This window comes from Pygocentrus nattereri, chromosome 11, assembly GCF_015220715.1.
Source record: "Pygocentrus nattereri isolate fPygNat1 chromosome 11, fPygNat1.pri, whole genome shotgun sequence".
Lineage (NCBI taxonomy): Eukaryota > Metazoa > Chordata > Actinopteri > Characiformes > Serrasalmidae > Pygocentrus > Pygocentrus nattereri.
Window position 1 is genome coordinate 19,294,226 of NC_051221.1, and position 17,976 is coordinate 19,312,201.

Below are 17,976 nucleotides of genomic sequence, written 5' to 3' on the forward strand. Positions count from 1 at the left end.
TGCACCGACTAAGAGAGAGTGTGGTGATGATGAAAATGGTTGCTTTTGTGTTTATTGCTATTTGTGTTCATGTGTGAAAATAATTTATTTGAAATTCTGTGTTTTTCTTATTGTAAAACACATTGTTAATTGTGTAACATGTCATCAACTAGCAAAGCATTATTATGGAATAATTTGTAAATAAGAAATAATCAATAAGAAATTCATAATACATTTCTTATGACATATCCAACATTACTATGACATGACAACATTACTAGTTTGATCATTCTGTTTTTGTGGTATGAAAAAGCAAAATCAGTTCTAAAAAAATGTACATCTCTACATCTGTTGTAGTAATGATGGAGCTCTGGTCTTTTAAGTGTTAAAGGGTCATTCTGAGAGGTTATTTAGGGAACCAAATGTGATTGTTCTGTGGCAGGGGTTCCCAACCTTTTGCAACCCATGGTTAATGCAAACAACTGCAAAAGCTTTTGAGGGTCATGTGAAGATTCAACCAACCTAATTCTTTCAAATGGAAGCAAATGTAACATAATTCTCAATGTCGTCTATCTTATTTAACTTTAGTATTCATGCAAGATAATAAACACAAAAAATCACACAATGTTCTATTTTGTAGCCATCAAAAAGAGGAATGTGTTACATTGACATGCACTGAAAATGCACTGAAATTAAAAACATATCTAGCTTATTGGTTACACTTTGCTAGACAAATCACTCAATTTAAATAAATCTAATTTTAATCATTTTTAAAATATTAAAAAAACATAATAAAACACGACTGCCAACAGACACCTAGCTGTACAACCACAGCCCACAGGCTGAACACCACAGTGCTACAGAATTGCTGTAAATTCTCATTTACATTTATACTATTTAGCGGACACTCTTATCCAGAGCAGCCTATGGTTTTAGTCATGTTACAGGGGCAGGTGATGGTGGTGTTAAGAGTCTTGCCCAAGCACTCTCATTGCTATAGCATCGTGTGCCACATGGAAGGCAGCATTGTTACCCACTGTGCTACATCAACCTCTAGGCTTCAGTAGTTTTATTTGTAGCAGTGCATTTGGACATAAAATGAATTTACAATATGTGTATCTTTTAGCATAGCTTGATTTTTTCTTCATTTTAAAGAGAGTCAATGCGCTGCAACTGCTATTTCCCTTCGAAACAGTGGGAGTCATCATTGCATAGAAATATCCACATTTTGATTGTGCCCTGCAGTGTGTATGAGCAATGCACTGTAATGATCTTCTTACATGACTTGTTGTCTTATTCCCTTCCTGCTGGCTGGTGATGTCAGTTTAAGGTAAGAAAGGCTGCCAGAAGAGAACTCCCTCCCAAGGAGGGACGATTAGTGCGCGGATGTACGGCTGAGTTTTGCTTTATCAAGCCATTGCAGAAGAAGTTTTAAGGCTTCCCAGCAGTTCGATGACTGGGCTCTGTAGAGAACACTTAATTGACATTGACTTCGCGTGTCTGCAGGACGCCAATAGAAAGCCAGCCTCTCCCGCAGGCAGAATGCTGTTTGGAGAGTCAGAGGAGGCAGTTGAGTATGAAAGGGCTACCCCTGAGTCCGAATGCTAATGGCATTGATTTTTTTTTTTAATCTGGGCTCTTCTCCTGCTGCAAGCTTGCCATGCAAAGTTGTTGGTTGCTGTGCAGAGAAGAATGAAGCATATGCTTCAGTACTGAGACACCAGACATATGAGTAAAGGGTTATCCACCATTATGCAGTGTGAATTGTGTTGTTGAGAGCACTGCTGCTTTGTGACCACGGCACTCACACGCAGGCTGTACAGTTAACACAGGTCCACCCATGTGATTTCATCATAGCGTCGCTTTTCATGCGCAACCAAGCAGCCAGTGGGTTTCTGCAGCTATTTACTTTCATTAGAGCTCTGAGACCAAGGGCAGTCGCTTGCACCAGAGAAGCAGAGGCAATGTTTTCTTGCCTCAAAGCAGGCTTTCTGTTGTCTCTGTCTATACTGCGCAATACCTTACACTGTGCGCCATAGAATAATTTAATTAGTGTATAGAACGTGTGAACATACATGTCACATTCAATATGAATTCCACACTGTAGGCTGTATGCAGTGGTCTATTAAAGGGCTTGTTTTCTATCTTTCTTGTATTTATTTCCTCTCTGAAGTCTACTTCTTACATTTGTGTGGTTACGGCAAAAACAGAACTGTAATTTATTTCTACATGACTTTTTTCTGGCTTCTTTTCTGTCAGAATGTGTTTGTTAGCATCTTCAAGACATATCTAGATATATCTGCACTCATAATCTTATTATAGTTAAAAATGGGGTTTAAAAAAGTCCTGAAAATGACATTGTGCTTAAATAGCTCCATCTTGTTAAGCTTTTGTTTTCCTAGACTTAAAAATGCTTTAATTAGAGATTAGATTTCTCTCATATTTGTATAAGATTGAGCTAAATTACTGTAGACTTTTTTGTACCAGGGCTGGCAATTATAAATTTTAACAATTAATAATGATTTATAATTTTTAGGCCATCCTATTTTGTACCTCATTCAAAAACCAGACAGGGCTGAAATATGCTACAATTTCAAAGTAAATGGGTGGGCTTAACTGCTGTAGGCTGAATGGGCATTTTTGTATGTGACATCACAGCCATGATTAAGTCAAAACACAATTTTAGCTTACATATATGGACTGAGGAGTGAACATATGTTTTGAAACTTTAACAGTGTTTACACAGTAGATCATTAATTTTAAAAAGTACATTTAGATTTTTCATCATAGGGGCCTTTAATATTAAAATGTGATTGAGACTGTCCTCCAAATAATCACCCTGTTGTGGGCATTTATTGACCCAAAACCCACTGAAGTGAAGGTAAATATGGTCAAATAAGTTTGGTATGCTATTTATACTTTAAAATTAAGCTCACTTCAGTCATTCTGTAAGCAGTTAAACTCTATTTAAATTGTAGAACTTCAAAAAGGCAAAAACAGAGGAGCTCACTGGAGCTCACTTTTAGAAGTGTGCATGGTTGCATGAGTTTCAAGTTTTTGCTTAATTTTTGACATGGAAATCCAAGATGTGATCAGACATCTGGGCCTTTTTTGAGCAGGTTACTAAGCCAAAACTTGTAAAAGTACAAATGTAAACTGTCTCGCCTTGAACCTAAAGCTGCACTAAGTACGTTTCCATAAGTGCTAAAAAGTACTTAAAGAGAATTCAAAATCTTGGTGAAGGAAGTGTCTTCTGAAGATGTTCGTGATTTATCTACTATTGTCAGCATATCTTTATCAGCATAATGTTAAATGAGAAACATAAATATCACGCTGGGCCTTCTTTTTCAGCCTGTGTGTGTGCATTAATATGCAAAGACATTTTGCAAAAAAATCCCATGTAAGCTGTCCCGATACCTCTGACATTTAAATGATTATTTCAGGCTTTACAGGGTGACCCACGACAGAATAGGCACAGTATAGTTTAGTGTCTTTTTTCTTGTGATTCAGCATTGCTACATTTTTTCATTTAAGCAACACCAAAATAAGTACATAGTAATAAATACATAGTGCAGCTTTAACACTGCTTGTAGGATGCAGTGGGAAGCCCACTGTCAGGAAAAATAGGTGTTCTGCAACAGCATAACAGATGAATTTAAGGTTGCATGTCAAAAGTCCTTTTCCATAATGCTCAAATCATTTATGGCCATGATCCTGGAAAGACACTTCATCTATCATTTGATTAAAAAGGTTCCTTTGATGTACAAGGTCACAGATAGCCATAGCTGAGCTGAGACTATGACAAACAGACTTTGTTAGTAGAGGAGCGTTATTTGCATTTCTTTGAAGCTCCTCCTGACACTCTATTTGCAATATGATTACCAGTTTAATCTTTTTTGGACAAGATGATCCAATCAACATTTGAACGACATGGTACATTCTGTCCACAGTACTTTGCATATTTATTGAACTGATGTCAAATTATTTGCCAAAAAAGGCATGAATGTAGAGCAACCACGCTGAATAAAAAAACGTTGTTTATCCAGCCAGAGGGAAGAAGAAAAAAGTTAAAACGACATAGTGTTTCTGGATCAGGGTCTGTTTTCACATGCAGCAGTGTTTCTCCCTAAGATCTAAGTACACAAGCTTCTCTGCATCTGATTTTCATGTTGGTGGAAAGAAGAGCAAGGGGCTGCCATGCTGCAGAGTGCATGCCGCAGAGGGACCACCAGATACTCAGAGAAATCCCTCCCTCCGCTTTCAAGAAAACTTTGAGATACCCGGCAGCCCGGGCTGCAGAGCAGAAACACAGGACCATGAACGATTATATGAAATCACTTTATTCTCAGTGTGCGGTGATTCCATTTTGGCAGGAATGTTACAGTTCTAAAAACATTCTAAAATGGGCATGCAGTGGGGGCTAACAGGTGGAGCAATCAGAAACACTGAAGACACACAGAAGTATCTTTTACAACCTTGCCTACTGCGCACACCATATGCATGCATACAATTTTGTCAACAAAGAGATAGAGAGGGAACGGAGAGAGGGAGAAGAGAAGTGCGGTCTTTTTTTTCTTTCACAGTTACAAAACCAAACAAAAATAAATAAAAAGGAATGCACCAAATAGGAGGAACATATTTCTCAAAAATACAGCCACTGGAAAAAGACAGGAACAAGAAGAAGTTACGGACATAAAAACCACAGCAAGAGTCATTTATCTGTATCAGCACAGAGAAGACACGAATAAGGACAATGCAGAGGAACAGCACACATGTACATTCAGCTCACAAGTATGGATTAGTTCATAGTGTTCTTACAGGCAGTAATTTTTCCAGTGCTATGAGTATCTGAGTGAAAACGGATGGTCACCCTGAACGGTGAGGATTACAGAGATCAGACTGTGCCTTTGTCAAATCTTACTTAAAGCAAATCACAAACACACTGTGTGTTTGTGATCTGCTTTGTGCAAGATTCGACAAAAGTACATTCTGGAAATTGTCACAAAGCCATTCAGATCACAGATTATCGACAGAAGCTCTTCCTGTTTGTATTCTTCATTACTTTATGAGTTAAGCTTGGTAGGCTTTAGTCCAGTCTTGAACTGAGAAGAGTTTATTAGTTTTATCACATTCTTATGGAAGCCCATTCCTAGAGGAGGAAGAGGAGGGAAAAAATCACCTTCTTCTCTGTTTTTGGCAGGAATATGTTGAAATATTGAGATAGTATCTTGAAATGATTACTTCTTTTCTCAGAATATTGGCTTAATATCTAATGCTGACCTGATCTCAAAATGAGTTATTTTCTCAAAAATTTGACTTGGTATGTTGAAACAAATTGTTGAAATTATTAAATTCCAAGAAAGTAAGTCACTATTTTGAGCAATTAATACAACATTTTGAGATCACTAAGTGAATATTCCAAGGACATAGGTTATTATTTTGAGATACTAACTCAAATTAAGTCATTATCAAAATAAGTAATTATTTCAAGATATTAACTTTTCACACAATGCTGCCAAAAAAACGAACAAGGAGAAAAAACCCAGGTAATTCTTTTTTTTACTGTACCTGGTGGAAATGGGTGTCCATACATTCTGGATAGTAACTTACCCTTATAAAATAGTGATTAGACTTGAAAATGCCAAAAAACCCTCAAAGACTCAGAATGAACTTAAGGACATTAAATGACACCAGAACTGAACTTAAGCTATTAACACCTGATAAATGACACTAAAAATAAAGCAAAACTGACAAACACATGAAATGAACCAATACACACCAAACATTCTATCAGAATGAAGACCACTCTTTGGTTTTAGAAAACATAGTTGATGAGGAGATGGGCAGTGGTAAATGATGTCAGGCATGGAGATTCTGGGCAGTCTTGCCAAAGTATATTAGTCACCATGACACAGGCCACAATATGTAATCAGCAACAAAGACTGAAGCTGAAGGCAGTTTACACAGATACTGAAGAAAAAAAATACAGCAGTTGTGCTCTGGACACGGCCTCTGTTACATCAGAACAGTTAAGTGACGATGGCAGGCTTTTCTTTAACTGGATCAATTACACTTCTTGGATTGAGAAGTTCAGAAAATAAAGTTTTTATACCTATTTTTAAACCTTTTCATCCAGCACCCAGTATTGCACTTAGCCAAGTCTGCTATATCAGGAAAAATGCCTCAACACTGGACTAATGAGAGTAGTGGCAGTAAGATCTGAAAGTACAGCTTGAGAATGATTGACAGCTAATCTAAATAGCAATTCCCACCAATTAAGCAGCTTAGCGACAGATTAGTTTGTTTGGTTCTAAATAGATACCATCACTGCACAATCAAGCTGCAAGCTGAGGAGCACAGTGATATCCTATATGTGTTACGTTTAACTCGTTGCTTTCAGGATTACATGGCAGGTCAGATAGCTGTACAGATTGCTCTGTCTGTGTGCTACTACACCACATCGTTCAGCTCAGCTTCGGCTGAGCTTTAATGGCGAAGTTGTGTCTCATTACAATATTTTCTACAGACAGTGGATTTGATTTTTTATTTAAATGCACGAAGGATTCTGCAGCTGAATGTTAATCAAAGAATTCTGGGAAACCAGCAAGGGCCAGACGGAATGTTTGAAATATCTTGGAATGTTTAAAGCATTCCATTGGCAGCCGATAGCTAACTACATTACTCTCGAAAACTTTACAAATGAATGCATTTTCAGCTCAGCTCGCTTAGATGTCTGACTGATGATTTCACCTGAATCTAGACTAGCTAGTACTGACTCGTGACCTACTGTAACGTTAAATATGATTATCTACAGTACTTTGAACGTTAGCTTTACTGTGTGTGAGCATGAAGCCAAACTTTATATAAAGCCACTGAGCAGATTATCGACAATAAGAAAAAAGCAGGCTTCACAATCAGCTCATTTTCAGCTTTTCACCTCATGTTTGAGGGATTTGGACCCATTGTTGTCCTTCTTGGCCGAGCAGTCATCACAAACACGGACTATCACAACAACACTTATGACAACAACACCAACGACAACAGCAACAACAACACTTAGAACAAATTAAACAAACAAAGAAACAAAGCACAGGCCCAAAACACCGCTTTGTGAAGCAACACGAGAGTTCGCGGCTCAGAGACCCAAAACCAGCTCTCCCCGAGCGGCCTAACATCCTACTCTGAAATTCACACCCACAAATAAAACGAGTTCTCCACTCCCTGCTTCCCTCTCCGAGATGCAGTTTCATGAGGCTTATCTCAAGTCTTCAGCTTGACTGGCACTAGGAAGACGACACACTAACATTCTCTAATTCATTAATTAAGCTTGAATACATAACGATGAAGATTGTCTGTTATTGCTGATTTGGGATAGCATTCCCGTAGTTAACCAACTGACACAGGACATCTTCATTCAAAAAACAAATATTGCACTGTTGTCACTGTCTGTTCACTTAACGCACAACTGAGTTGTGGTTCGAAACATAAATATGTAAACATTGAATTACAATATTTACTGTACAGCAATGAAGATGACGATTTTATATATATATATATATATATACATATATATATACATATATATATATATATATATATATATATATATATATATATATATAGCCCTATTGATCCAATTGTAGTAGTATGCGCTCAATATCACCCAGGAGCTAAGCTATTTTAAACACAGCATCTAGCTCTATGGTTCCTCTCGTCGTGACTATCTAACATGCCTGAATCCATAATCAATCAATAAATCGTGTTTTCCAGAGAGAGATGGTTAGCACAATGAGGGACGTAACTTTTGAAGGAAGAGCTCAAAAATCATGTTTTTATGTATATACTGTGGGAAGTATGAGTCAACGAAATAAAAAAAAACTCAGAGTTATTGCCTTAAATATCAATGTATTTCATCTAAAAATGTCAAACGAAATGACATACAGTGCAGTCACAAAGTATCATTTTCATGCTTTAAAAAAAACAAAGAAAAACGATGTTTTTTCACTCATTTCCATTCTATAGGATTTCCAATTATAATATTTTCATACAAGAAAACATAGAGAATCATGGGATTATGGTGCCATACTGGTTCACAGATTGGAACTCAAATAAATATGTAAACCATTATATACATTTCTACCACATGAACTGGTCAATAATATCAATAACAGAACAGCAAACTTTAATCAAAAATACGATATGGTTTGGAGGATTTTCTCCAAAGTTAAAATTATGGCTTTTTCTCTTAGTCATTGTGTGTGTGTGTATATATATTCTGATATTCATATATAGTCTTTTTTTAGTAGTCTATTTACAAACAAAATAGGTGGAGCTTGGGTAATTACTGTTGTCGTTCCATGGCCTGGACTCAGAAAGAACTTGGCATTAAATTTGTCTTCAATATGAGAAACAGCATCAGGCATGTATCTGTTACATTGTTTAGTGCACAGGTCAAGTCGTCTTTCCATCTAAAATGTCCAACTCATAGTTAAAGACAAATGTCATGGCACACTGACTGAGTCCAGAGGTTTTGGAACGAGCGGAGGGCAAGGGTTTGGTGGACGTAATGACATTTATGACAGGTTTAATAACAATATATCCGAGACGCTGTTACTTTTTATTGAACATGTCTACGAGTGGACCTGGGAGGAACTTCATGACGGTGTCCACGATGCTTTCCTCTTCCTCCTCCTCATCACCACAGCCGGCGGGCACAGCTTTCTTGGGGCGGGTAAGACTGCCCTCGGACGCTTGCTCCATGGCTGCCTGAGCCTCTGCTTCTTTCTCCTCCTTCTTCTTTATTCCGTACTACAACACACAATAATACACATTAGTACATCAATAACTTTTGTATCAGCACCCTTTCTGCACGACTCCCATTATTTCAGCATAAACAACCTAGCAGACATCCTCAAATCCTTCCTGGTGCTGTCATGCATTTTGTCCTGTGGAATTCCATCTGATCTACGTACAATATTTCATTTGTAAGTAAGTAAGTAAGTAAACATTTATTTATATAGCACTTTTCTAAGCACAGCTACAAAGTGCTTCACAAACAACAAGTACTAAAAATAGAATGATAAAACAAAACAAATACATATAACTATAAAAACAGTACAGCTACATTCATAAACAACATAAAACTGACATAAAACCATAAAAACAATGCAGCACTATCCAATAAATAACAAAAGCATCACCTGTGACCAAAAGCTAATGAATAGAGATGCGTCTTGAGTCTTCCTTTAAAAATGTCCTTTGATCCAGCTAGTCTAACATCCAAAGGCAGAGCATTCCACAACTATATTTGGCTTGGTTAGCTTTTCAGTTCATTTGTTCAAGGTTTCAAACATTGAAATATTTATGGATCTGACTTATTTACAGAATGATTTTACTGCCACAGATCAAGTGTGGCTCAAAAATAGATTGATAAAAAAAACAGATTTCTGTGGAGAATTTCCTCTAGCCGCATAATTTATTTCAGGAATAAATTGCTGTCAGTGGGGACTCCCGGTCCAGTCTGTGTCCAGAAAATTTTCCAGACATGTTAGAGCTGTATTAAGACTGGACTGGACTGGGAGCTGCTGTGTGTGTTTTCCGAGCAGATATGTACGCCCTGTCAAAGATTCCTCAGAGATCACTAATATCAGTGGTGACAGTCAAGTCTAATAAACCAACTCCATTGCAAGGAGTCCATTACAGTGAGTCTGGTGATTTAATAAGGTTATAGTGTGAATATGAGGAGAAGAGAGGAACAAAGACGGAAATGAAAAAGCAAAAATTCATTTGCAAGAAAAGGCTGAGTCATAAAGCTAAAGAGTTCACCAATATAACTTATTAGCTCTTTGAACAAGTGCATGAGCAGAAGACTCAGAACATGTTAGCCTCCGAACACTTTAGCAATCATACTTTAGATTAAGGCTGCATGTTATGGACGTAAAATGCAATATTTGATAAAGTTGTTGGATATTGCAATTCCCAATAACTAATATGGAAAGAGGAAAACAAAAATAATGAAACAGTAATAGCTAACATTACAATAGTGCCACAGTTCTTGTGCACTGTTAGGCTGTTTTTATGCAATAGTGAGCAAAGGTTTTAGACACCTGAGAAAGTTATATTTGAAAACATATTTACAGGGTGTTTATTTGCTCTGACACTAATAGGATACATATACAATGAATTTATTATGTATCTCAATATGTCCGCTTAATCATTTCCAAACCTCTCCTCATAGCAGCCGGGTATTGTTTGTAGCTCATCCAGTGCTTCATTAAATAAAATCAACTGTGCTATGATACAATAAAAGAATCTCTGTGATGGCTGAGGGCATTGAGGAGAAATCTGGAACCAAATCTGAGTTCTTCTAATTAGCGCACAAGATTTCAACCGCTTTTTTGAAGACAAGAATTACTACTGGGCTAAGATACATGGCATTAAACTATTCACTAATGAATATATAATTAATTCCTTAAAAGGGCCTATATGGTGGTGCATGTTTATTGTGACACTGCTTCATATATTTTACAGGACTGGGAGTGAGAATAATCATCACATTTATAGTAATTATAAAGGCTAGTTGTTAAGGATATAGTAGCTTTAGAGCCATGCTCAGCTCGTAAGAGCATACCACTGCTCCTAACGTTACATTCCCATCAATCTAATTGCATCACTCTCGTACTGTGTGAAATATAATTAGATCTGTTCTGTCACCGCAGCCCTTAACAATGGGTTCATCATGACAACTCATATCACCACGTCGTTAAAAATACGATTAATCATGCAGCCATAGTCTGGATTTGGAGTAAGGACTTAAACAGCCTACCTCTAAACTGGCATAGAATCGACTGTATGCCCATGTCTTTGGCACACTGCCACTTGGCAAAGCCGCCTGATTACTCCACTGTCCTGACAATTAGCTTACTGATTCACTGAGCTTTTTCTCAGCTTCATTTAGATCACATGCACTTGTTCATTTACAATTAAATGTTCTGATTAAAACACTGTGCCAAATATTGGCAGGGAAGGGCATTTCATTAGGCGAGTGCTTAAATGACAAATGGTCCACTTGTTCTTTGTTTCTGCCCCAAGAGTCTGAGACTAAAAAATGAAAGCTAATTTATTTTTCCTTGTCTTAGTATCTAGTTCTGTGCTCTTTTTTGGCATTTGTAGAGATGTTTTGTTAAGAAAAAAGGACCTCTAAAGAGTGAGAGGAAAGAAAAACTGTGTACCTATTGGCTGTGTTTATTTTCATGAATCCCTCCAGTCTATACAATACATTCAGAGACTTTGGAGTTGTCAGCTTTTACTCATTAATACCTGCCTCATAACTCTTGCATGTCCATGTTCAGCATCGTACAATGTATTAAAACATGAAATCTGAGTTCTCTGTATGCTACTGTGTTTTCTGTCACTATATAAAATAAACATCATGCTGCCTTTATTGTTGGTTGCATTAGGGTAATTTCTCAGTAAACTTGCCCACCCATTCAGAACAGAATTGAGATCAATAAGAGCTTCATCAGAGCAGCTATATTGGCAACTGAAATGTAAAATCCATCTCAAGTCATCTGAATAAGTCTTATAACCCTTATAACAGCCCATATTAATATTAATATTGACATTAATTAATATAATATTAATATGAGCTGAATAATAAACCAGTGATACAGTGCGTAAAAGTGGCCCGTTTTAGTGTGTTTATTCAATTCTTATTGCAGGCAATATGGGAAACACTCAGGAAAATACAGACTGTCCAGTACACAGTCTTTTAGGGACTAGTGGTGTGGACTAACAGATAATGGCCTCTGTATCCTGTAACTTTCCTGGAGAGTAACAGCAACATGCTGAGGTGTGAGCATGAGAGAATGTGTGTGAAGAACAGCAGGGGACCGCTGACTGATTCCACTGCACCTGAGAGGAAAATAAATGTATGACTCTCCTGCGACATTTATACCTTACATAAATGTGATGATAAGATAAGATAGTCCTTTATTAGTGCCACAACGGGGAAATTCAACGAAAAAAAGAGAAGAAGCAAGTGATTAACTTTAAGTACTTAACAAGTTTTTTTTACAGTTTGTTACTATATAGACAATATATATTAAAACTAAACATAAAAGTAAGATAAAAAATAAAAACTCTATCCTTCACAAAAAAAAAAATAACAAAATAAATTATTATAAATAAATAAAAAAAAGCTAAGATATTTACATTGTAAGGATATTTTGCCTGAAATTCACATGGAGTTTTGTACATGAGGTAGTGGTTTATATCACATATGGGATGGTGAGGAGTTAACAATATAAACAATTATAAATGGTTTCTCACAGAATTAGATTAATTTTCAAAAAATATATTATTTGAGCATACATGGATTAAAATAGAGATAACGCAGCCTGTGGTGACACAAAGGGTATCAGATGTGTGCAGGGGCTCAGCTGCAACCCATCCTGCCAATGATTTCATGCCTTTCCTGACTCATCTGCTAGGAATAATACCATTTTACCCATCCCTTGCTCTGCAAATCTCTTTAATGTATTTTAATGAAATGGAGTGGGGGGTGGGCACTTAATATTACTTACGCTTTGTAGGGTTTACTGAAACTGGGTGCCAAACCCAAAATGTTCAAGGCATGTGGCGCATCTTTGGTATTTCAGTCACATCCTCAACACAATGCAGACATGCACTCAGAACCCTAGTGGTAAATTAGACCCATGGGGTGAGGACTCTTGGCTTTTCTTTAGTCTGATGCATACTGTATGGCTCTGCATAGCAGTTTATCTGTTCTAATCAAACGTGACTCACAGTAGGAGACATTTTACCATTTTGTGCTGCCATGCATGCATTCCATTAACTGCAGAAATCCACCTCATCACATAATGAATGTTGAGCGATATTATGGGGCCACACTCCACATATTTCTTCCTTGTGAAGTCTGCAACATTTGCATGGGGTCTAAATGAGTTGTTATTTCATTTTATTTGAACATTTTCTAACCTCTCCATATCTTTTACAACATGCTGTTTTTGTTACTGTGCCTATAAGACTGATATACACAATACTGCCAAAAGTATTGGCTTGTCTGCTTTCACTCGCGTATGAAATTGAGTGAGATCCCATTCTTAATCCATAGGGTTTAATATGATGTCGGCCTACCCTTTAAAGCTAAAACAGCTTCAACTCTTCTGGGAAGGCTTTCCACAAGGTTTAGGAGTGTGTTTATGGGAATATTTGACCATTTTTCCAGAATCACATTTGCATTCGACACATTGCATTGGGCTTGGTGATGTAAGGCTTGGATGCAGTTGCTTGGCCATGGAAACCCATTCCATGAAGCTCTCTACGCTGTTCTTGAGCTAATCTGAAGGCCACATGAAGTCTGAAGGTCTGCATTGACTGACTGCAGAAAGTTGGCGACCTCTATGCACCTCAGCATCTGCTGACCCCACACTGTCATTTTATGTAGCCTACCACATTGTGGCTGAGTTGCTGTCGTTCCCAATCACTTCCACTTTGTTATAATACCACTGACAGTTGACTGTGGAATATTTAGCAGTGAGGAAATTTCATGACTGGACTTGTTACACATGTGTTACACATCCTATCACAGCACCATGCTGGAATTCACTGAGCTCCTGAGAGCGACCCATTCTTTCACTAATGTTTGCAGAAGCACTCTGCATGCCCAGGTGCTTGGTTTTACACAACTGTGACCATGGAAGTGATTGGAACACCTGAATTCAATGATTTGGATGGGTGAGTGAATACTTTTGGAAATATAGTGTATGTAATTGACCTCTGTTCTGATTGGCTACTCTACATTGTCCAAAATGAAATGCACAGAATGAGTTTAGACTGAAAGATGAACTATTTACATTGTTCCATGAGTTTGCCCCTTTAATATAAACCATGTACAGCATAAGTCAGCATTACTTTCATGCCTCATTACTGAAATAAACATAATACTTAGATTTGTTTGAGATGAACAAGGCCAACGAATGATAATGATAATATTGCAATATCTCTTGCAGTTTACTGTGACTATATTTTCTAATATGAGTGCAGCATAAAGGGTTTGATGACTGGGGGTGACTGTCACAAATACACATAAATGCATTAAGTTGACAAACATGACTACTGGAATTTCTCATACAGGAATGTCAGCAGAGCTGTAATAATTCAGTTAGAAAAGGCAAACTTTAGTGAAGTGAATTTAAATCCCTGGCGGAGCAAAGAGAGTACTGAAGCCCCCATGTTTACTTTTTCTTTCCACCATTGGTGTCACGCTGAAAAAAGGCTGTGTGGCAGTTTTAGAAGGGGAAGTCAAGCAGAGTCAGCCTCTCCCTCTCTCCACGGCAAAATGCTTGGCAAGGCTTAGCTGTCATTTTCTCTCTCTTCTCGACCAAAACAAGCAGCCCCAGGGCCCTTCCAATCCAATACATAGCTTAACATGAGAAAACACGCTATTTAATTCAATATTTCAAAACAATCTGCAAAAGTATAGAGTCATTTCTCACTTTAGTAGAGTTTACTTACATTTTAAAGCTGTTTATAGTTTACAGGGTGAGTCAAAAGTCACAGGACAGGTTTTATTATGACTTTTATCTATGGGGTCATCTGAAACTAATTGTGTATGCTGAGAAAATCTGCAACAAACACTACCTTCAGCACTGCATCGTGGAAGCTTGTGACAGCATAAAAAATTAAACAAAATTAAACGGTGTCCTGTGACTTTTGACTCACCCTGTATTTTAGTTAATTTATATGACCTTAAATACAATGTAGATGATAAATACTATCATGCAGACAAAGCAAGTAGTTTTATTCTTATTCTATTATTTCTGGAACATTAAGAAATCATTAAATGAAATCATAACTAACAGCATATTTGCAGTACCTCTCTGTGATTCCTACATATTATTTGAAACCTAGAATTTTCTAGAGTGCTAGTGACATAATAGAATCATTTTACACAAGTAGAGTCTGCAAAAAGTCCACTCTTTATTTATTTAACTTCCAGTCAAAACTTCCACTAATTTGTTCATCACAGCATCAAGAAAATCTAACTGTAAATTACACAAAAGCCACAACAACTAAACATATCAGGCTTTACAGTATTTAATGTGTCCACTCTTTTTCCCATTTCCCATAACGTGCTTTAGAGAGGAGCTTGATCTTCTCTCTCTCAAAGATGAAAGCTTCAAGGTCTGTTTATCTGATGGGGAAATTTTGATTCTGTATGTTTTAATCATGTTTTGAACCCCAGTTTTGGACATTCATGCTTTTTCACTTATTTTCATTCTAGAGGTTTGAGCTTGAGCACTTTTATTAGTCCATTAATCATGAACTGTGTTAAAGGCAGTTGGCATTTTAAAATTACATTAAATAAATCCTGTCGCCATTTGGCCACACTGTTTTGTTAACATGTTCTAAAATCTGAAAATGCTACTTTAAGAACTGTCACTACCAAAATACATATTTTCTGCAATTTACAAACTTTTTGTGTTTTAATGAAAAACATTATGATTTTCTGTGTATAGAACTCTTCAAAGCTGTGTTTGTTATTCATGTACTACCTAACATTTTTGAGTTCTGCCCATAATTTGCTAAAATTGCCACTACTGAAAAATCACAACTGAAACATTTGGGAAAGTTTCAGTAGTTTTATGATTGTTTTGGTAGAGATGTAATTGTTGTGGGTCACGTTGGCCCCTCCCAGTCCTGTCCATGTGTAGTTCTGATTTTCCATGTGCATTTGTTTTGGTTTAGTCCAGCCCCTCTTTCATGTCTCCGCCCATGATTGTTTTCACCTGTCCCTCGTTATCCCTGTGTATTTAAGCCCTGTGTTTGCTCCTCGTTTGCTGGTCTTTGTATTGGTCTTTGTTTGAATCTCTGTCTGTGTAAGTTGATTTGTTTCTGGTTTATGTCATGTCTGCCCCACGATCTCTCCCTATTGGCTCAATGACCCTGGACCGTTACGACCCTGATTTTGGATCTGGTGGAAATGGTGCATTGTATTATCCATCTCATCTAATATCATCATCATCATCATCATCATCATCATCATCATCATCATCATTATTATTATTATTATTGTGATTAATAATAATAATAATAAATAACAAACATAAAGGTATAGGGTCACTCAAAGCAAAAGTATTTAGTCTAAAGTCAAAGGCAGTTAAAAGACCAAAATAGGTGTTCAGTTCTGACTATGAACCAATAATGATCCATAATGTCTCAGGGGTTCTTTACAGATGCAATGTGAAAATACTGCTTATTGTATTTAGAACTGCAACAACTAATCAACATTATGGAATATGATGACAAACATAAAATGCAGTTGGATCAGGAATCTTGTTACTGATTACTTGGCTAGATGATGTCTGTGCTCCTGGTTTACGTCACTTGAATGAAAAAGGGAAACACAGGTAGCAGAGACTTCAGAGTTAAAAAGATTAAAAGTCAAAAATATGGTAGCACTGTTGACATGGTGAGTAAAACAGATACAGTAGGTTTTGTATGTTTTGAAAGAGCACAGTGCAAAAGGAGTATTATTTATTTACTGATTTTGTTGAGTTATTAACAGAAAACTTTTTTCTTTTTTTTATTAACTTATTAATCAGAATCATAATTAATGAATTAAACATGAATTGCAGCCCTATTTGTGTTACTGTCCCTTTAAGTCTGTATAAGCATTAAGTGATAAGTGATACTTTTTTGATCCCACAACCGGGGAAATTCCACCTCCGCATTTAACCCATCCGTGAAGTGAAACACCACATACACACTAGTGAACACACACACTAGGGGGCAGTGAGCACACACTGCCCGGAGCGGTGGGCAGCCCTATCCACGGCGCCCGGGGAGCAGTTGGGGGTTAGGTGTCTTGCTCAAGGACACCTCAGTAATGGACTGTCGGCACTGGGGATCGAACCGGCAACCTTCGGGTCACAGGGCCAGATCCCTAACCTCCAGCCCACGACTGCCCCAATTAACTTCCAACATAAGCATAAAACCTAATCAGTAATGGGTAATAATAACAAATCCAATGTAGAATAACAAATGTGATGTAGAACTTACTGAGCTGTACTCTACAATTCAGCTATTCAACTTGGGCCTTAAAAAATTCATTCAGATAATGGAGTAGTGATGAGTTCTGGTTCTTACCTTATCCCTGATGCCCTGTCGGATGGATTCCCTTTCTGCCTCCATTTTTGCATATTTTGCCTTCCTCTCCTCCTCCTGCTGCCGGAGAGCCTCTTGTCTTTCCTCTTCCTTTTTCTCGGCATCAGGGTCCTTCTCTTCCTTTTCCCCCAGCATTTTGCCCATGTCTTTGGTCGCCCCTTTACAGGAGAGGGAAAAAAAGAACAAATTGAATACGAGTCAAAAGACTTTAGAATCACACTATGCAAGACACCGTACTGAGAACTCCTTTTAACATGAGCTGGATTAGAAAAAAGATAATGAATTAGTCTCTTTTATATCCCCCTGCAGTAGCCACTTCTGTCTTTTTCAATGGGACGGTGGGACATGGTGGGGTCAGAAAGGGACAAAGGGTCAGAACATTACAACAAAAGGCTGCATTAAAGCAGTGCGAGGGGCTGCAGGATTTAAATGGAGCAGATAATAAGTTCTGATTACTTCAACCCTCCATTCATAATACACAGTCAGTTCTTGCTAATGTCTCCAAATGTGAACATTAACAGAGCCTGTATTTCAGTTCTGTACTGCATTAATTACTCATATTGGGTTAAATGTCTCTACGCTGGTAGTGAGTAAAATAACTGGGCTAATTGGAAAAAAAGACACTGTCACATTCACTTCAGAATTGGATATTGTACATGACATTGCATTACTGGGCACATGGAAGATGGAGTTTGTCATCACTATCAATATATTTGATGTTGACATGTATACCATAGCAACTGGCATCAATTATTCAGCCCTTAATTCAATCAGCTGACAGTAATGAACAATGTATTAAAATGATTC

The 17,976-nt window shown here is 37.4% G+C and overlaps 1 protein-coding gene across 2 annotated transcripts in view; it reads right to left on the reverse strand.

The window, feature by feature from the left end:
* Positions 1-4,301: 4,301 nt before the first annotated feature.
* LOC108443939 (complexin-1) overlaps positions 4,302-17,976 on the reverse strand; it is a 58,804-nt gene continuing 45,129 nt past the window's right edge. For both annotated transcript variants that reach the window (XM_017724863.2, XM_017724864.2), the window contains exons 3-4: positions 17,152-17,327; positions 4,302-8,787 (exon numbers count right to left, since the gene is read on the reverse strand). In XM_017724863.2, coding sequence (XP_017580352.1) covers positions 8,590-8,787; positions 17,152-17,327 — 374 coding nt within the window. In that variant the 3' untranslated portion in view covers positions 4,302-8,589. The remainder of the gene's footprint in view (positions 8,788-17,151; positions 17,328-17,976) is intronic.